We start from the raw sequence: 21,724 nt of genomic DNA, 5'->3' as shown, positions 1-21,724 counted from the left end.
CATCTATCTCTGTACAGAGCTTGTGGCTCCTGAGGAAGTGCCCAGAATCAGTGTTCAGGATAAGTCTGCTCACCGGGGGTTCTAATAGCTTGGATATTTAATTCCCTAATGTTCTTGAGGTGACATTATACAGGATCAGCTCACACTATGTATCAAGGCCTTAAAAATAGGCTTTGCCACGATTTTCTATAAGTGAGCATCTGATGATTAAATGTCAGCAATGCTATGTTTTACATAACCAAATTCATCCTTCAAAGTTTTAGTTGTGGATTCTAAATAGAGAATAAATTGGTATCATGTAAAGCAAGGATGATGCAATGATGATATAATGCTTACTAAGCATTTCTGTGAATAAATTCTGATCTAAGTATCACTGTCACTGTATCACTGTCATCCTGTTGTTCATCAATTTACTCGAGCAGGCACTAGTAACGTCTCTATTCATCCCTGCCCTGAGATTTTAGCAGCCTCTCCTTACTCATCTTTCCCAAGGCTGCCATATTGGAGGCTCTTTCAGGGTCAGGGGAATGAGACCTGTTATTGTTACTGTTTTTGGCATTTTAAATATGCCATGGGTAGCTTGCCAGGCTCTGCCATAATCTAAGTACACATTTTAAAGGAGCAAATCCATAGACAAAGTGGATTTTGTCTTTTATTTCTTGTAAGTCTCCAACTATGGAAATTATAATCCAAAACATTATATATTTTTTTACCTTATGGGGTAGGCATCAATACCAATTGAATATACTGGAATGAATAATCATGCAGCTTTCTGTCTATATTTACTATGGAGAAAGTCCTTCATATTTATTCAGTTGCTTCATTCTCACTGTTCAATAAGTTAATAATTTTCATGGTCTTGTTTCATAAATCAGTACACCAAGACAATTAGTTAAAATTTTAATGAATCGGAGTTTAAATATGACTCTGAGTGATCAGAGCTACATTTGTGCTTATCCAACACCACTTAGACAATCCTTTAGTTTGACACAAAATTCAATTTTTTAAATTTTATTTCTAATTTCCAGAACTCTCTTTTGATCTTTAACTCCCTTTGACCTTTGTTGATTGAATTAATGTAAAAGAGGGTTTTTTTTCACAATGAACCAGGATCAGAGAGCATTAGTGGATATCTTTTGGTGGTGACAGGTAATATTTATGAGACCATGAATTTAAATTTTTTAAAAAAATTAACTTAATTTTATTTTTATTTACTTATTGAATCACCATGAGAACAGTTACAAAGTTTTCAGGTTTAAGTATTGGTCATACAATGATCAAACACCCATCCCTTCACCAGTGCACATTTTATACCACCAAGAACCCTAATATATCCCCCATTCTATCCCTCCCCCTGCCTGTGAAGAAGATGATTTCCATTTAACTCTCTCTCAACTTTGATTACATTCATTGATTAGACAAAAGATGCACCATTATTATTTGGAATTTTCCCCCAATAATCAGACCTGCTGAAGAGACATCATTAAATAATTTGTTTTCTACACTACTTCAGGAAATAAAAGAGGACATGAGGAAATGGAAAGATATCCCCTGCTCATGGATTAGGAGAATTAACATTACCAAAATGACAATGCTTCCCAAAGCATTGTACAAATTCAATGCGATCCCTATAACGATACCCATGACATATTTCAAAGAACTTGAGCAAACATGCCTGAAATTCATATGGAACAAGGAACAATAAGCACCCACAAATAGCTAAAGCAATTCTTGGGAAAAAGTAAATGGGAGGAATCAACCTTCCTAACTTCAAACTGTACTACAAAGCAGTAATAATTAAACAGCATTGTAGTGGAACAAAGGCAGAGCTGCAGACCCATGGAACAGGGTTGAATATACTGATATCTCCCCCCAAGCATATGATCATCTAATCTTTGATAAGGAAGCAAGAAATGTGAAGTGGAGCAAGGAAAGCCTCTTTAACAAATTTTGCTTGAAAAGCTGGACAGCTGCATGCAAAAAGTGGGCTCAGATCTCTCCCTAACACCATGTACAAAAATAAGATCAAAATGAATTAAAGATCTCAACATCAGACCGGAATCCATAAGGTACATTGAAGACAAAGTTGGCAAAACACTCCATGACATTGAAGCTAATGGTATCTTCAAAGATGTCACGCCACTGGCCAAGAAAGAAAAAAAACAGAGATAGACAAATGGGACTATCTTAAACTAAGAAGCTTCTGCACCTCCAAAGAAACAGTGACCAAAATACAAAGACAGTCTACAGAATGGGAAAGGATATTCGCCAAGTACACATCTGACAAGGAGTTGATATCAAGGCTATACAAAGTACTGGTTGAACTCCACAAGAAGAAAACATCCAACCCCATCAAAAATTGGGGCAATGAGATGAACAGAAACTTTCCCAAAGAAGAAATCCAAACGGCTAAAAGGCACATGAGAAAATACTGTACATCATTAATCATCAGGGAGATGCAGATCAAAACAACAATGAGATATCATCTCACACCCCAGAGACTGGCCCACATCCAAAATACCGAAAGCAACTGGTGTTGGCGCGGATGTGGCGAGAAAGGGCCTCTCCTTCACTGCTGGTGGGAATGCCGACTGGTTTAGCCCTTTTGGAAAACAGTATGGACAATTCTCAAAAAATTAGACATTGAGCTCCCATTTCACCCAGCAATACCACTCCTGGGAATATATCCCAGAGAGGCAAAAAAGTATAGTCGAAGTGACATCTTGCACTTGTTTGTTCATTGCAGCACACTTTACAATAGCTAGAATAGGGAAAAAACCTGAGTGCCCGAGAACAGATGACTGGTTAAAGAAACTTTGGTATATCTACCCAATGGAGTACTATGTAGCTGTTAGAAAAGATGAAGTCATGAAATTAATATACAAGTGGTTCTACATGGAAAGTATCATGCTAAGCAAAATGAGTCCAAAAGAGAGGGACAGACATAGAAATATTGAATTCATCTGGGGAACATAAAGTAATAAAATAGGAGTCTAACACCCAAGAATAGTCGAGATAAGTACCAGGAGGATTACTCAATGGCTTTGAGGCCAGCCTCACATGCTAGGGGAAAAGGCAGCTCAGATAGAGAAGGGATCACCAAATAAAGGGTGTTGGGAGTTTCCTCTCAGGATGGGAGATGTGTGATGAGTACAGTAGACTATAGACTGAACATGATTGCTACTCAATGTCTCTTTTGTAAACCACAGCACTCAAAAGGAGAGAGATAACAAAAGGGAATGCCCTGCCACAGAGGTAGGGTGGGATGGGGGATGGGGGTGGGAGGGATACTGGGATCAGTGGTGGTGGAGAATGGGCACTGGTGGAGGGATGGGTATTTGATCATTGTATAACTGAAACCCAAGCACAAAAATTTGTAAGTCTACAACTGTACCTCATGGTGTTTCACTAATAAAAAATAAATAAAAAAATTAAAAAAGAGTAGTGCTCAGCATCACTCAGCCCGAAGAAGCAAAAGCTCTCTCTGATTCTCCTCATGGTAGGAGATTCTCAATAAAATTATACCAAGTAGGGCCAGGCTACTCCTGGTGATATTAAGGTAAGTAAGCCACATGGTTAGGCCCTAAGAATGTGGTGTACACTGATTGGTTCTTTTATTGCTGTGACCCCACTGGGCTATGTTAGTGGAGTTTGGGGTCTCTATAACCACATCTAGCACTGTGCGGGGGTCATGAGAGGCAGAGAATGAGACAAGGTCTACACATAGAAAGTGTGTGTCACCCAGTTTCTGATCTATGTTCCCAGCTCTCCCAGCAAAATATTAACCAGACAAATTTTATGACATATCAAAAGATTCTTCCATCACAATCAAGTAGGATTCATTCATGAACAGAGAATAATTCAATATATGCAAATCAATTAACGTGTACACTTCACAACAAAGGGACAGAGAGCATTATGTCTTTACAAAAATAGATACTTGGGGATTGGTATGATAGTGCAACTGGTTGATATGCTTACTTTGCCTGCAGCCAAGCTGGGTTTGATTCCTGGACCGCGTATTCCCCCTGTCCCCACCCACCACCTTCCACCCAGTGCAGAGTCAGGAGAAAGCCCAAAGTACTGCTATGTGTGGCACAGTCTAAAAACCCAACCAACCAATCAACAAACAAAAAACAGATGCTGAGAAAACAGGTAGATTCACAATGAAAAAAGATATTTTAATAAGTTCATAAAAATGAAAAGAGAGAAGTTACAACAGTTTCCTCGGAAAAACAAAAGTTTATCATCAGAGGTTACTATAAACAACTTTATTGCCATTAAAGCTTGCATAAGAAAGCTAGAAAAATAGATAATTTTTTTGAATCATACAACTGCGTTTTGGTTCTCTAAGCAACTCTAAGAATGGTCCCTGAGCACAGAGCCAGGAGGAAGCCATGAGTACTGCCAGATATGGCCCCCAAATAAACTATAAATAAATAAAATTGGAAAACTACTGCTCTGTTTTGGAGAATGTGGTGACTGTATAGGAGAAAGTGCATTCATACCATATTATCTGGTGAAGGGCTAATGCTGCAGGAGCCGTGAGAGTAGGTCGCCTGGTCTGTCCATGATACCAAGGTCCTTCAATATTTTAAAGAATGAGCAATAATACAGCAGGTAGGGCACTTGCCCTGCATATAGTCAACTGGGGTTCTATCCCTGGCACCCCACAGGCACCCCATTGTCCTGCAAGGATGTTTCCTGAGCTCAGTCAACAGTAAATCCTGAGCGCAGCTAAGTGTACCCCTGCTCCCTTCATAGAACCTGAAACAAAAATCAAAACAAAACAGAAAACATTGAGTGATAAAGATGCTCAGACTGAGAGTTAGAAGAAAATAGAGAAGCTTATTAGAAAGTAGAAGAGAAAGACACTCCAGTAGTATCAGGCTGAGTTAAGTTAGGCTCGGTTTTGTGGGATTTTTTTTTTTAATAGAAAAATTGGGTCTTTGTGTTACCTACCAAAATCTTACTCTGCTGTGGGCCAAAGTTCATCTGCAGAAGTTATGGGCTAGGGCATATATTCACATTGTAGGGCAACCATAGCATTTAGAAGTCTTGTTTTCAAAGAGAAGTCTATATCCGAACTTTAAGCTATATCTAAAAGTATCCCATATCATATTCCATATTTATCAATGTCAAAATGAGCAACAAAGCCCCATCCCTAAACTTTCCACATTTCCCTCCTTTAGTGTAACACTAATCTAAAGTCAGAGATGACTCTGATGGTGTGTGGAGATCAAAACAGGAGCAAATTATAGAATTTAGCTGGTGTTCCTGCCAAGCTTACAAACCCAATTAAGTACTCTCTGAGGATTTGCAGGTCAATGCATCACCACAGCTTGTACTTTGGGAGAGACTATTTAAACACTAATCCAGAAATGATGGTGAATGACTAGAGTTAATGGAGGAAGAATATCAGAGAAGAGACTTTAATAAAATACCAGTCAGCTCCATGTGTCAACAGGATAAAGATTCATTTTAGAGACTTTGCTCTCAATTTACCAAGATCTAGAATGAGGGCTCAAATTAGACCAGAAAGAAATTCACTCCACATTACTCAAGTTCTTTTTGGGAACCAAATCTGGCAGAATTAATTTGGGAATGCAGTATGCAATTGAGTAAACTTTATTCACGATTACATTTTATAGACAAGTGCTAACTTTTCCTGATTGAAATTTTTCATTCTTTGCATTGCTAATAATTTAGATATAATATAGTTCTAAAGGACATGAGGGAGTTGACTTTGAAGATGAATTTACATATTTGTAAGCAACCAAGAGAGTGGAAAATAATTCCTAGCACAATAAAAGTATTTTGAAAATAATATAGATCAGTTCTTTTTGTGAGTAAATCCAGGTTAAAACTTATCAAAGGGAGTAAAAGGTCCAAATAAAAAGATCATAGGTGAGTTTTCTCATAAGTTTCTATTGCTACCAGGCACCTACCTTGAAGACATGAAGACAATGGCTGGACTCAAAATGGAAATGGAGAACTCCACAGTCAACTAGATCCGGGTCAGTGGTAACTCAACCTTTACCCTCAACTTAAGCTCATCAACACTGAATTCACTGGAAAGAGATTTTGTATTTAGATTTTGTACTTTGAAGGTTAAAATTTTTCTTAAAATGAATTGAAACAGGGAAATATTAACAGAAAATTATACAATGGTGTCTGTTGAAAACTCTGAAACATTGTGGTTGAATTTATGTCATGCTAGCTAAATTAATTCTGTAGCATTTGAAATTTTTATCATTCTCATGACTTCTCTGTCACCACACTGAAGTTAGAGTTTGTGAATCATGTCTATTAATCTCATATCACCATTTATAAGAGCCATGATAAAGAGTTCAGATTAAGTTTTCCTCAGAATAAGATATTGTTCCCTACTTTTAATAAAGCTGAAAGGTCTGAAATCTGACCTCCGATTTCAGAAATTTTAGAGGAAACTATCATGATAGAATTGTATACTATTATAACATGGATTTGTAGGAACAGATGAAGAGAAAGAAGAGATATAAAATATCTGATAATCTTTTTGTCATAAGTACTATTCTTGACTAATATATTAACCATCAAAAGAAAAATAAAGTATTCTTGAAGACATATTTATGTAATATAAAATATTTCTACATTATATATAATGAATAGTTAAGACAATTTTATGTTCCTCATTATTGATCTAACATATGTCAGAAAGAAAATAGTATTATTGCAGGAGACCATAATTCCTTTTTTTTGTAATTTGAAATTTATGAAAATATCATGACATATTGAATAATATTGAACTCTACTGGAATGTTATCTATATATAATGACAAGTGTGCTAAATGGTATATTGTTTTTAAAACTAAGAACTTTGGATAGCAACTCCATACCACCTTCCTGGCTACATTGAAAGATGTGGAACCACTGAGCTAAAAGAAAAGTCAAATTGAGCCCATCACAAAGGCTACTGATGTAATGTTCCTGAATGAACTCTAAAAAGAAAGTCCTTTTACAGTTTTAAAAATATTTCATCTTTATCAGTGTATCCAAATGTATTGATTGACAAAAAACTTAATGATAGCTCACAAAACATTGATGATTTACAGCATAATAAGTCTTGGGCACATTATTATCTATATAGTCTTATTTATTTATTATAATAATATATATTTTTTAAAATTTTGGGTCACATCTGATAGTGCTCAGAAGTTATCCTTGGTTCAGGATCTCTCCTGGCAATATCAAGGCATGATTGGGATCAAATCTGGGTGGCCCACGGGCAAGGCAAGCACTCTACCCACTGTGCTATCTTTCCAACCTTAAAATTTGATGATTTTAAGTCTTAAAATTTGAAAGAGATTGTTATATATGGGCTGGAGCAATAGCACAGTGGGTTGGGCGTTTGCCTTGCACGCAGCCAACATGGCCAACCCGAGTTTGATTCCTCCGCCCCTCTCAGAGAGCCCAGCAAGCTACCGAGAGTATCTTGCCCACACAGTAAAGCCTGGCAAGCTACCCGTGACATATTTGATATGCCAAACACAGTAACAATGAGTCTCATGATAGAGATGTTACTGGGTCTGCTCGAGCAAATCGATGAACAAGAGGAGGACAGTGACAGTGATTGTTATATATGTACATGTAATTCTGTTGAAGAATAAACATAATTATCCAATGATTATCCTGATGAAATTGCTTCTCCAGTCAATTGTGAATTTCAGAGATAGAAAATAAACTAGTAGAGATAGAAAATAAGCTTGGAATTCACTGTAAATCCACAATTATAATAAAAAAATTGCTTTCATTCTGTTTTTCTTTTCTTAAGGTATTGCCACTATTTACTAACAATAAGGAGAAATTTAATCACCTTCCATGTTTCTTTAGAACTGTCTGCAAAATAACAGGTGTGGAAGGTAAAGAAAAAACCAGTGTCAGAAACTAAGACTGGAAAGTGATGTCATATTTCAGTGTTGAGTTAAAATCATCATCGCTCATATATACCACCATCTTCGAAATGGATCATGTGCTCAGATCTCAAGGTGCATCTCTGGAAAAGAGGAGGAATGTAACAGAATTCATCCTATTGGGCCTGACCCAGAATCCAGAACTGCGCAAACTCCTGTTTGCTCTGTTTCTAGTCACCTACTTATTCACTCTGGTAGGTAACCTGCTCATCTCAGTCACCATCTTCATCAGCCCAGCCCTGGGTTCTCCCATGTACTTTTTCCTGTCTTACTTGTCCATGATTGATGGTTTCTACTCTTCTTCCATTGCACCCAAAATGATCTTTGACTTGATCTCTAAAAAAAACACCATCTCCTTTAATGACTGCATGACTCAACTTTTTGCAGAACATTTGTTTGCTGGGGCTGAGATTGTGTTGTTAATTGCCATGGCCTATGACCGCTATGTGGCCATCTGTAAGCCTTTGCACTACAGGACCATCATGAGTAGACCTGTGTGCACTTTCCTGGTGGGAATTTCTGGGATGATAGGTTTTCTTCACGGAGGGATCCAGGTTTTGCTCATCCTCCAGTTGCCATTCTGTGGACCCAATGTCATTGACCATTTCATGTGTGATTTAATTCCTCTCTTGGAACTTGCTTGTACAGACACCCATACGCTGGGGCCCCTGATAGCTGCCAACAGTGGGTCAATGTGCTTGCTCACATTTTCCATGCTAGTTACTTCCTATGTCATCATTCTTCGTTCCCTGAGGAACCACAGTGCTGAAGGGCGTCGCAAAGCTCTGTCCACCTGTGCCTCTCATGTCACTGTAGTCGTCTTATTCTTTGTTCCCTGTACATTCTTGTACCTAAGGCCCATGACTTCCTTCCCCACTGACAAAGCTGTGACTGTATTTTGCACCATTGTAACTCCTATGCTGAATCCTTTAATCTATACCCTTAGAAATAAAGAAGTGAAAAATGTGGTGAAGAAACTCTGGAGGCAAATGATGAAAACTGCATATAAATAAATCTTGTAATTGAAAGTAGAGGTGAAAAGAATGGCATTTGATAACATTTTCTTTATTACAGAGAAAACCTAGCATAACATATCCGAAAAATTTTATTAGGAGTGCACAATGAATAATAGTATCACTGAAAATACCATGATATTCCCAGATGTGTCACCGGGGACAGGGCTGACATACATTAGAGTACCTTTTCATAATATGGAGACCATAAGTTATTTCTAGCTCTCTCAGTTTCTTAATGTTTTTTAATATGTAGAACATAGAAAAATAATTGAAATGTAGCTTAAAGTCCCGTGATCTTTACTCTGATACATATAAGATAATTTTAAATACTTTTGAGGTATCAAAGACTGTGTGATAACCAAAGTAGCAAGGACCTTCTATGACAAATATTTGTCTAAATCTGAAGGTAAAGAAAGTCAACAAAAATATTTTTTGTGGCCAGGAGGGCCATTAGAAAATGAACCATAACTTGTGGTATTGATAAATAAGTTTTGTTTTTGGCTCTTTGTTCGAGGGAGCATTTTTGTGTTGCAAGGGAAACTTATACAAGGTCAAAGATTGGACCCAGGCTTAAATTATGGAATTTGAGTACCTTCACTCCTTCTAGTCTTCTCTCTGCCTAGGAAAGAGCATTGAAAATATTTTCAATAATGTTCTTGAAGATTCTTTGTCCCTAGTATTTAAGCGAGAATGAAGCACAATTTTAAAAATATATGAAAAAGCATAGAAAGAGTAGAGAGGATCTTCATTAGGTAGTATTTTTAAAATATACTCTTTCTAATTTTGTGAGGTTGTGAATGCTCACATAATTTCTATAAAAACTTTTTATAAATCACAACATTAGTGCGATAGGATTTACAAAAATATACTTTTTAAGATTCAATTTCAACCAAACCCAGTAGTAAATGCAATGATCTACACAGATATTTATGAATAAAATTGTATAAGCTAAGATAAAATTAATAAATTCAGACAAAATAATATTATTTCTGTACTAAACTTTGTTTTTTTTATTTATTGAATCACTGTGGGAAAAGTTACAAAGCTTTCAGGTTTAAGTCTCGGTCATGCAATTATCAAACACATTTCCCTTCACCAATACTTATTTTTCACCACCAAGAACCCCAATAAACCCCCCCTTCCAACCCTCCCAATGCCTGTGAGGCAGATGAATTCTAGTTAACACCCTATCTACTTTGATTACATTCATTGTTTTGACAAAAGATGCACCATTATTTAAAGTTTACACCCCCAAATCAGACATCCTAAAAAGACATTGTGAAATAATTTGTTTTCTACAGCTGGTTACAAGAATCAAATGATGACGTGCAGACGCTATTGCAGCCGTGCGATTTTGGATTTCTAGTATTTTTCTTATTAAGCCTGGAAGTATTTCTGCTGAGCGTCAGATAATTATGAGATTGGTTTCTATGCTCTGGAGCCATGGCCATGCCGGAAAGCCACTTGTGGGGGGCAACTCGTGACCTCGGTAGGGCGTGAAGGATGAGTCGAGAACTCCCCCCTTCCCATGAGGTTTCAGTCGCCCCATTATGACCTGCTCATACCTGGCTTTCCATAAAGCTCTGAAGCAGCAGCCATCTTTCTTTCCAGAGGGAAAAAGGTGGAAGGGAGCAACACCCTTTCCTCTCTGGGCAGGCATGGTGGCATGGATTAATGCATAGTCTATTCACTTTTCTGCTGCAAGCTGCAGGGCTCTGCATTAAGTCCCTGTGCTTTTGGAGCCATGGCCGTGCCGGAGAGCTGTTCATGGGGGGCAACTTCTGACCTCGGTAGGGTGTGAAGGACAAGCCGGGAATGTCCCCCTTTCCATGAGTTTTCAGTCACCCCGTCACGACCGGCTCATACCTGGCTTTCCATAAAGCTCCGAAGCGGCTGCCCTCTTTCTTTCCAGAGGGAAAAAGGTGGAAGGGAGCAACACCCTCTACCCTATGGGCAGGCATGGTGGCGTGGATTAACGCATAATCCATTCATTTTTCTGCTGCAATAAACTCTGTTTTTTAAAAGAAAAGATTTGGAATAAAAATTGGTATGATGACCTTAAAAGATGATATAAAAACAAGTTTGTCTCTTGGATTCTGATATCAGAACTCAAGTTACTAAGACAGGGGTTGGAAGTTAAGGAGGGATGAGGCAAATTAGAAGTGACCTAGGGACACTGATGGAAGATATTTGGCTGATTGTTGTTGTTGCCGTAACTTTGTATACACAAAAGCATAAAAATTAACAATGTTATGAATCATGTTGCTTCAAACAATACATTTTTATAGGTGAAAGTTTTGTATAATGGAGCTGGGAAACCATACTCACAAAACATTAAATGAGTTTAGAAGTAAATTCAGATTGTGAAGGAAAAACAATTCCCAGAAGTTCATAAGCAATGTAGTTTTGGTGTGTGAGATGAAAAACTTTGGGTCAAATAGGCTTTGCTCTTCATCTTGCCTCCACCATAACTCATTCTGTAAATGAACAAGTCACTTCATTTTTATACAAGTGTTTTTTTTTAAATCTGCGAAATAAGAAAGTAGCATTATGGACTTGTTGCAATTTTAAGAATTGAATTATGTTGGAAAAAAGTAGAATAATAATTACATAGATACTCAACAGAAACATTACAATATGTAGAACATTCTGGGAACTGCAGTGGCCGATAGCGATATCCCTATCTATCACCTCTGCTACCCTTCTCTAACCATGTCCAGGGGGATTATCCATGGAATGGTCAACATCTGTCTGAATATTATGTCATTTCAAAATGCATCAAAAATGCCATTTATTTACAGTATATTATTGTTGTAGCAAGAGGACCTAAAACAGACAATGATTAGGCCTCTGGACCCTAAGCTGGCCCAATTTTTAAAGTACATGCCTTGCACACATGAGACATGAATTCATTCCCAGTGATGGTTGGAGCAACAGTCAGAGAGGAAGCCTGAACTCCCCGTAATGATGTCTCCTGTCCTATCAAGTCCTCTGGAAGAAGAAAGGAGTGCCCAGTACCAGAGATTAAAATATCTTTTGCTGAAAAAAAGTGAAAGAGAAAGAGATAAGGAAAGTGCCTGCCATAGAGGTAGGCTGGGCTGGAGGAGTGGGGGAGTCATGGGAGGGAACCTGGGGACACTGGTGCTGGGAAACATACGTTGGTGGAAGGACGGGTGTAGGAACACTGTATGACGAAACCTAATCATGAACAGCTTTGTAAGAGTCTATCTCACAGTGATTCAATGATATAATCTTAAAAATATAAAATATATCTTCCTATACAGAATGTATGACTCCTGAGGAATAGTTCAGAATAAGTATTCAAGAAAAGTCTGTTCACCAAGGATCCCTGTGGCATGGAAAATCTTTCTCGTGCTCTTGGGTGGTGACATTATATAAACAGGATTGGCTCACACTCTGTATCAATGCCTTAAACATAGATTTTGCCATAATTTTCTATAAGTGACCATTTTATAAAAAATGTTATAGCAATAGTATGTTTGCAGAATCAAATCTATCCTTCAATTTTAAAATCTAAAGAGAGAATGAAGTACTATCATGTAAAGCATTTCACATTACAAAAACCAATTAATATAATTGTAATTGCATTACAATGTTTATCATGTAAAGCATTGATGATACAATGCTTACTCAGCATTTCTGTGATTAAAATTCTGACCTAAGTCAGAATTTTAAAGCAGCTAATACATGAATAAAAATGTAATTTGTCTTTTATTTCTTTTTGTTTTTAGACTGGAAATTACCCCTGCTGAAAACATTTCATTATTTGAAGTTAATAGTGAACCATTCTATAGGATGGTGTCAATATTAATAAAACACACTAGAATGAATGATTATGCAGTTTTTTTTTGAGGAAACACCTGGTAGTGCTCAGGGATTCCTCCTGGCTCTGTGCTCAGGGATCACTCCTGGCGGGCTCAGGGGATCACATTGGGTTCTAGGGATCAAATCCAGGTTGGCTGCACTCAAGGCAAGCAACTTACCCATTATACTTTCTTTCTGTCCCTTTATGTAGCTTTTTAAAATTTGTGTATTTACTAAGTAGAAAATACTTTATATTCATCCAGTTCCCCAATTTTCATTATTATTTAATAAGTGAACAATAATGATAGTCCTAGTTTATAAATTGAGAAAACAGGTTATAGTGGTTTGTTATATTGCTAAAATCAACTGTCACTGTCACTGGCCTCCCGTTGTTCATCGATTTGCTCAAGCGGGCCAAGTGACATCTCCATCATGAGACTTTGTTGTTACTGTGTTTGGCATATTGAATACGTCATGGGTAGCTTGCCAGGCTTTGCCATGTGGGTGAAATACTCTCAGTAGCTTGCCATGCTCTTCGAGAGGGGCGGAGGAATCAAACTCGGGTCGACCATGTTGGCTGCATGCAAGGCAAACGCCCTACTGCTGTGCTATTGCTCCAGCCCTGGCTAAAATTTTAATGAATCATATTTCAAATTTGTTTCTGTGTGACCAAAGAAGGCTTTGTGCTTTTCCAATCCATGTAGGCATCAATGCCTTGATATAAACAGACATCTATCTAAATTCCTCATAATTCTCTCTAACTTCCAGACTTCTCTTCTTGAATTCCTTGACCTTCAATGTTTGAACCATTGTTAAGGAGGCTTGTCTTTCATAAATAACCCAGAATTTATGTGTGCCTGACACTTCATTGGTAATTGGGTAATATTTATGATACCATGAATACTTTAACTTCTAGACAATAGGAAATTTTAAAAAATTATTTCCTTCTCTTTTTCTATTATTTGACATAAGAATTAGCATGTAATTTATACAGTAAGACTCAATTATTTTTTAATTAAAAATATACTTGAGATGAATGTTTTCATCTTGCTATTGTCCTTTTTTTGATCTTAGCAATGAATTTGACTTTGTTTAGTTATTTTACATATATGGACTGGAGTGATAGCACAGCGGTAGGGTGTTTGCCTTGCACGCAGCCAACATGGCCAACCCGAGTTCGATTCCTCCGCCCCTCTCGGAGAGCTCGGCAAGCTACCGAGAGTATCTCGCCCACACGGCAGAGCCTGGCAAGCCACCCGTGATGTATCGATATGCCAAACACAGTAACAACAAAATCTCCAATGGAGACGTTACTGGGCCGGCTCGAGCAAATCGATGAACAACGGGAGGGCCTTTACCTTTACCTTTTACCTATTATATATATATATATATAAATGTTTTTTATTGAATCACCATGAGATACAGTTACAAAGCTTTCATGTTTGAGTTTCAGCCATACAATTATCAAACCCATCTCTCCATCAGTGCACATTTTCCACCACCAATGTCCTCAGTAACCCCTCCCCTTCCCCCCATCTCACCCCTCCCTCTGCCTCTATGGCAGAAAATTTCCCCCATATTCTCTCTCTACTTTTGGACATGATGGTTTGCAATATAGATACTGAGAGGCTATCATGTTTGGTCCTTTATCTACTTTAAGTACACATCTCCCATCCTGAATGATCCCACTAACCATCACTGACTTAGTGATATCTTCTCTATCCCAGCTTCCTTCTCCCAAGTTCATGAGGCAGGTTTCCAACTGTGGAACAATCTTCCTGGCCAATGTCTACTGTCCTTGAGTGTTAGTCTTATATTATGTTATTTTATATTCCAAAAATGAGTGAAGTCATCCGATGTCTGTCCCTCTCTTTCTGACTCATTTCACTTAGCATAATATTCTCCATGACCATCCATTAAAAGCAAATTTCATGACTTTATTTTTCTTTTTTTTTTTTTTTTTTTTTTTTGTTTTATAATTTATTTATTTATTGAATCACTGTGGGAAAAGTTACAGAGCTTTCGGGTTTAGGTCTCAGTCATGTAGATACCGAACACATTTCCCTTTACCAATACTCATTTTTAACCCCGAACCCCAATAGACCCCCACCTCCCACCCCTCCCAATTCTTGTGAGGTAGATGAGTTCTAGTTAATACTCTATCTACTTTGACTAGATAGATTATTTCGATAGAAGATGCACAATTATTGTTAAGAGTTTACGACCCCCCCCCCCCCCCAATCAGACATGCTGAAACAGCGTTGTGAAATGATTTGCTTTCTACAACTTGGTTTAAGAATAAAATGATGTCGCGCGGCCGCGATAGCGGCCGCGCGGTTTTAAATTTCTGCTATTTTACTTATTGACCCTGGAAGAATTTCTATTAAAAGTTAGCTAGTTAAGAGATTGGTTTCTGTGTCCTGGAGTCGTGGCCGTGCCGGAGAGCCGCTCGTGGGGGGCAGCTGGCGACCCCGGTGGGGCGTGGGGGACGGCCCACAAAGCCCCCCTTCCCATGAGGTCCCCGCTGCTCCCCCCCCCGAGCCCGGCTCAAACCCGCTTTCCACAAGGCTCCCGTGCGGCCGCCATCTTTCTTTCCAGAGAGGAACGGGCGGGCTGGTCAACGCCCTTCCCCCTCCGGGCAGGCTTGGTGGCGCGGATCAACACAAGTCCATTTGCTTTTCTGCTCCAAGCGGCTGGTTCTCTGTGCTAAGTCCTTGTGCCTCCGGGGCCGTGGCCGTGCCGGAGAGCCGCTCGTGGGGGGCAGCTGGCGACCCCGGTGGGGCGTGGGGGACGGCCCACAAAGCCCCCCTTCCCATGAGGTCCCCGCTGCTCCCCCCCCGAGCCCGGCTCAAACCCGCTTTCCACAAGGCTCCCGTGCGGCCGCCATCTTTCTTTCCAGAGAGGAACGGGCGGGCTGGTCAACGCCCTTCCCCCTCCGGGCAGGCTTGGTGGCGCGGATCAACACAAGTCCATTTGCTTTTCTGCTCCAAGCGGCTGGTTCTCTGTGCTAAGTCCTTGTGCCTCCGGGGCCGTGGCCGTGCCGGAGAGCCGCTCGTGGGGGGCAGCTGGCGACCCCGGTGGGGCGTGGGGGACGGCCCACAAAGCCCCCCTTCCCATGAGGTCCCCGCTGCTCCCCCCCCCGAGCCCGGCTCAAACCCGCTTTCCACAAGGCTCCCGTGCGGCCGCCATCTTTCTTTCCAGAGAGGAACGGGCGGGCTGGTCAACGCCCTTCCCCCTCCGGGCAGGCTTGGTGGCGCGGATCAACACAAGTCCATTTGCTTTTCTGCTCCAAGCGGCTGGTTCTCTGTGCTAAGTCCTTGTGCCTCCGGGGCCGTGGCCGTGCCGGAGAGCCGCTCGTGGGGGGCAGCTGGCGACCCCGGTGGGGCGTGGGGGACGGCCCACAAAGCCCCCCTTCCCATGAGGTCCCCGCTGCTCCCCCCCCCGAGCCCGGCTCAAACCCGCTTTCCACAAGGCTCCCGTGCGGCCGCCATCTTTCTTTCCAGAGAGGAACGGGCGGGCTGGTCAACGCCCTTCCCCCTCCGGGCAGGCTTGGTGGCGCGGATCAACACAAGTCCATTTGCTTTTCTGCTCCAAGCGGCTGGTTCTCTGTGCTAAGTCCTTGTGCCTCCGGGGCCGTGGCCGTGCCGGAGAGCCGCTCGTGGGGGGCAGCTGGCGACCCCGGTGGGGCGTGGGGGACGGCCCACAAAGCCCCCCTTCCCATGAGGTCCCCGCTGCTCCCCCCCCGAGCCCGGCTCAAACCCGCTTTCCACAAGGCTCCCGTGCGGCCGCCATCTTTCTTTCCAGAGAGGAACGGGCGGGCTGGTCAACGCCCTTCCCCCTCCGGGCAGGCTTGGTGGCGCGGATCAACACAAGTCCATTTGCTTTTCTGCTCCAAGCGGCTGGTTCTCTGTGCTAAGTCCTTGTGCCTCCGGGGCCGTGGCCGTGCCGGAGAGCCGCTCGTGGGGGGCAGCTGGCGACCCCGGTGGGGCGTGGGGGACGGCCCACAAAGCCCCCCTTCCCATGAGGTCCCCGCTGCTCCCCCCCCGAGCCCGGCTCAAACCCGCTTTCCACAAGGCTCCCGTGCGGCCGCCATCTTTCTTTCCAGAGAGGAACGGGCGGGCTGGTCAACGCCCTTCCCCCTCCGGGCAGGCTTGGTGGCGCGGATCAACACAAGTCCATTTGCTTTTCTGCTCCAAGCGGCTGGTTCTCTGTGCTAAGTCCTTGTGCCTCCGGGGCCGTGGCCGTGCCGGAGAGCCGCTCGTGGGGGGCAGCTGGCGACCCCGGTGGGGCGTGGGGGACGGCCCACAAAGCCCCCCTTCCCATGAGGTCCCCGCTGCTCCCCCCCCCGAGCCCGGCTCAAACCCGCTTTCCACAAGGCTCCCGTGCGGCCGCCATCTTTCTTTCCAGAGAGGAACGGGCGGGCTGGTCAACGCCCTTCCCCCTCCGGGCAGGCTTGGTGGCGCGGATCAACACAAGTCCATTTGCTTTTCTGCTCCAAGCGGCTGGTTCTCTGTGCTAAGTCCTTGTGCCTCCGGGGCCGTGGCCGTGCCGGAGAGCCGCTCGTGGGGGGCAGCTGGCGACCCCGGTGGGGCGTGGGGGACGGCCCACAAAGCCCCCCTTCCCATGAGGTCCCCGCTGCTCCCCCCCCCGAGCCCGGCTCAAACCCGCTTTCCACAAGGCTCCCGTGCGGCCGCCATCTTTCTTTCCAGAGAGGAACGGGCGGGCTGGTCAACGCCCTTCCCCCTCCGGGCAGGCTTGGTGGCGCGGATCAACACAAGTCCATTTGCTTTTCTGCTCCAAGCGGCTGGTTCTCTGTGCTAAGTCCTTGTGCCTCCGGGGCCGTGGCCGTGCCGGAGAGCCGCTCGTGGGGGGCAGCTGGCGACCCCGGTGGGGCGTGGGGGACGGCCCACAAAGCCCCCCTTCCCATGAGGTCCCCGCTGCTCCCCCCCCGAGCCCGGCTCAAACCCGCTTTCCACAAGGCTCCCGTGCGGCCGCCATCTTTCTTTCCAGAGAGGAACGGGCGGGCTGGTCAACGCCCTTCCCCCTCCGGGCAGGCTTGGTGGCGCGGATCAACACAAGTCCATTTGCTTTTCTGCTCCAAGCGGCTGGTTCTCTGTGCTAAGTCCTTGTGCCTCCGGGGCCGTGGCCGTGCCGGAGAGCCGCTCGTGGGGGGCAGCTGGCGACCCCGGTGGGGCGTGGGGGACGGCCCACAAAGCCCCCCTTCCCATGAGGTCCCCGCTGCTCCCCCCCCGAGCCCGGCTCAAACCCGCTTTCCACAAGGCTCCCGTGCGGCCGCCATCTTTCTTTCCAGAGAGGAACGGGCGGGCTGGTCAACGCCCTTCCCCCTCCGGGCAGGCTTGGTGGCGCGGATCAACACAAGTCCATTTGCTTTTCTGCTCCAAGCGGCTGGTTCTCTGTGCTAAGTCCTTGTGCCTCCGGGGCCGTGGCCGTGCCGGAGAGCCGCTCGTGGGGGGCAGCTGGCGACCCCGGTGGGGCGTGGGGGACGGCCCACAAAGCCCCCCTTCCCATGAGGTCCCCGCTGCTCCCCCCCCCGAGCCCGGCTCAAACCCGCTTTCCACAAGGCTCCCGTGCGGCCGCCATCTTTCTTTCCAGAGAGGAACGGGCGGGCTGGTCAACGCCCTTCCCCCTCCGGGCAGGCTTGGTGGCGCGGATCAACACAAGTCCATTTGCTTTTCTGCTCCAAGCGGCTGGTTCTCTGTGCTAAGTCCTTGTGCCTCCGGGGCCGTGGCCGTGCCGGAGAGCCGCTCGTGGGGGGCAGCTGGCGACCCCGGTGGGGCGTGGGGGACGGCCCACAAAGCCCCCCTTCCCATGAGGTCCCCGCTGCTCCCCCCCCGAGCCCGGCTCAAACCCGCTTTCCACAAGGCTCCCGTGCGGCCGCCATCTTTCTTTCCAGAGAGGAACGGGCGGGCTGGTCAACGCCCTTCCCCCTCCGGGCAGGCTTGGTGGCGCGGATCAACACAAGTCCATTTGCTTTTCTGCTCCAAGCGGCTGGTTCTCTGTGCTAAGTCCTTGTGCCTCCGGGGCCGTGGCCGTGCCGGAGAGCCGCTCGTGGGGGGCAGCTGGCGACCCCGGTGGGGCGTGGGGGACGGCCCACAAAGCCCCCCTTCCCATGAGGTCCCCGCTGCTCCCCCCCCGAGCCCGGCTCAAACCCGCTTTCCACAAGGCTCCCGTGCGGCCGCCATCTTTCTTTCCAGAGAGGAACGGGCGGGCTGGTCAACGCCCTTCCCCCTCCGGGCAGGCTTGGTGGCGCGGATCAACACAAGTCCATTTGCTTTTCTGCTCCAAGCGGCTGGTTCTCTGTGCTAAGTCCTTGTGCCTCCGGGGCCGTGGCCGTGCCGGAGAGCCGCTCGTGGGGGGCAGCTGGCGACCCCGGTGGGGCGTGGGGGACGGCCCACAAAGCCCCCCTTCCCATGAGGTCCCCGCTGCTCCCCCCCCGAGCCCGGCTCAAACCCGCTTTCCACAAGGCTCCCGTGCGGCCGCCATCTTTCTTTCCAGAGAGGAACGGGCGGGCTGGTCAACGCCCTTCCCCCTCCGGGCAGGCTTGGTGGCGCGGATCAACACAAGTCCATTTGCTTTTCTGCTCCAAGCGGCTGGTTCTCTGTGCTAAGTCCTTGTGCCTCCGGGGCCGTGGCCGTGCCGGAGAGCCGCTCGTGGGGGGCAGCTGGCGACCCCGGTGGGGCGTGGGGGACGGCCCACAAAGCCCCCCTTCCCATGAGGTCCCCGCTGCTCCCCCCCCCGAGCCCGGCTCAAACCCGCTTTCCACAAGGCTCCCGTGCGGCCGCCATCTTTCTTTCCAGAGAGGAACGGGCGGGCTGGTCAACGCCCTTCCCCCTCCGGGCAGGCTTGGTGGCGCGGATCAACACAAGTCCATTTGCTTTTCTGCTCCAAGCGGCTGGTTCTCTGTGCTAAGTCCTTGTGCCTCCGGGGCCGTGGCCGTGCCGGAGAGCCGCTCGTGGGGGGCAGCTGGCGACCCCGGTGGGGCGTGGGGGACGGCCCACAAAGCCCCCCTTCCCATGAGGTCCCCGCTGCTCCCCCCCCGAGCCCGGCTCAAACCCGCTTTCCACAAGGCTCCCGTGCGGCCGCCATCTTTCTTTCCAGAGAGGAACGGGCGGGCTGGTCAACGCCCTTCCCCCTCCGGGCAGGCTTGGTGGCGCGGATCAACACAAGTCCATTTGCTTTTCTGCTCCAAGCGGCTGGTTCTCTGTGCTAAGTCCTTGTGCCTCCGGGGCCGTGGCCGTGCCGGAGAGCCGCTCGTGGGGGGCAGCTGGCGACCCCGGTGGGGCGTGGGGGACGGCCCACAAAGCCCCCCTTCCCATGAGGTCCCCGCTGCTCCCCCCCCGAGCCCGGCTCAAACCCGCTTTCCACAAGGCTCCCGTGCGGCCGCCATCTTTCTTTCCAGAGAGGAACGGGCGGGCTGGTCAACGCCCTTCCCCCTCCGGGCAGGCTTGGTGGCGCGGATCAACACAAGTCCATTTGCTTTTCTGCTCCAAGCGGCTGGTTCTCTGTGCTAAGTCCTTGTGCCTCCGGGGCCGTGGCCGTGCCGGAGAGCCGCTCGTGGGGGGCAGCTGGCGACCCCGGTGGGGCGTGGGGGACGGCCCACAAAGCCCCCCTTCCCATGAGGTCCCCGCTGCTCCCCCCCCCGAGCCCGGCTCAAACCCGCTTTCCACAAGGCTCCCGTGCGGCCGCCATCTTTCTTTCCAGAGAGGAACGGGCGGGCTGGTCAACGCCCTTCCCCCTCCGGGCAGGCTTGGTGGCGCGGATCAACACAAGTCCATTTGCTTTTCTGCTCCAAGCGGCTGGTTCTCTGTGCTAAGTCCTTGTGCCTCCGGGGCCGTGGCCGTGCCGGAGAGCCGCTCGTGGGGGGCAGCTGGCGACCCCGGTGGGGCGTGGGGGACGGCCCACAAAGCCCCCCTTCCCATGAGGTCCCCGCTGCTCCCCCCCCGAGCCCGGCTCAAACCCGCTTTCCACAAGGCTCCCGTGCGGCCGCCATCTTTCTTTCCAGAGAGGAACGGGCGGGCTGGTCAACGCCCTTCCCCCTCCGGGCAGGCTTGGTGGCGCGGATCAACACAAGTCCATTTGCTTTTCTGCTCCAAGCGGCTGGTTCTCTGTGCTAAGTCCTTGTGCCTCCGGGGCCGTGGCCGTGCCGGAGAGCCGCTCGTGGGGGGCAGCTGGCGACCCCGGTGGGGCGTGGGGGACGGCCCACAAAGCCCCCCTTCCCATGAGGTCCCCGCTGCTCCCCCCCCGAGCCCGGCTCAAACCCGCTTTCCACAAGGCTCCCGTGCGGCCGCCATCTTTCTTTCCAGAGAGGAACGGGCGGGCTGGTCAACGCCCTTCCCCCTCCGGGCAGGCTTGGTGGCGCGGATCAACACAAGTCCATTTGCTTTTCTGCTCCAAGCGGCTGGTTCTCTGTGCTAAGTCCTTGTGCCTCCGGGGCCGTGGCCGTGCCGGAGAGCCGCTCGTGGGGGGCAGCTGGCGACCCCGGTGGGGCGTGGGGGACGGCCCACAAAGCCCCCCTTCCCATGAGGTCCCCGCTGCTCCCCCCCCCGAGCCCGGCTCAAACCCGCTTTCCACAAGGCTCCCGTGCGGCCGCCATCTTTCTTTCCAGAGAGGAACGGGCGGGCTGGTCAACGCCCTTCCCCCTCCGGGCAGGCTTGGTGGCGCGGATCAACACAAGTCCATTTGCTTTTCTGCTCCAAGCGGCTGGTTCTCTGTGCTAAGTCCTTGTGCCTCCGGGGCCGTGGCCGTGCCGGAGAGCCGCTCGTGGGGGGCAGCTGGCGACCCCGGTGGGGCGTGGGGGACGGCCCACAAAGCCCCCCTTCCCATGAGGTCCCCGCTGCTCCCCCCCCGAGCCCGGCTCAAACCCGCTTTCCACAAGGCTCCCGTGCGGCCGCCATCTTTCTTTCCAGAGAG

General features: G+C 46.9%; 1 protein-coding gene across 1 annotated transcript; it reads left to right on the top strand.

Moving 5' to 3' along the window:
* Positions 1–8,002: 8,002 nt before the first annotated feature.
* Positions 8,003–8,965, top strand: LOC130042937 (olfactory receptor 4C45-like). The gene has a single exon (XM_056135218.1). It carries the CDS (start codon positions 8,003–8,005, stop codon positions 8,963–8,965), a length of 963 nt encoding a protein of 320 aa, XP_055991193.1.
* The last annotated feature ends 12,759 nt before the right edge of the window (positions 8,966–21,724 follow it).

This window comes from Sorex fumeus, unplaced genomic scaffold (genome assembly GCF_029834395.1).
Source record: "Sorex fumeus unplaced genomic scaffold, SorFum_2.1 ptg000007l, whole genome shotgun sequence".
NCBI lineage: Eukaryota > Metazoa > Chordata > Mammalia > Eulipotyphla > Soricidae > Sorex > Sorex fumeus.
Note: the sequence above shows the minus strand (reverse complement) of the source record. Positions and strands in the feature narration are given on the sequence as shown.

Bases quoted from the DNA above. Each gene is read 5' to 3' on its own strand.
- LOC130042937 (XM_056135218.1), top strand. From the start codon at position 8,003: ATGGATCATGTGCTCAGATCTCAAGGTGCATCTCTGGAAAAGAGGAGG.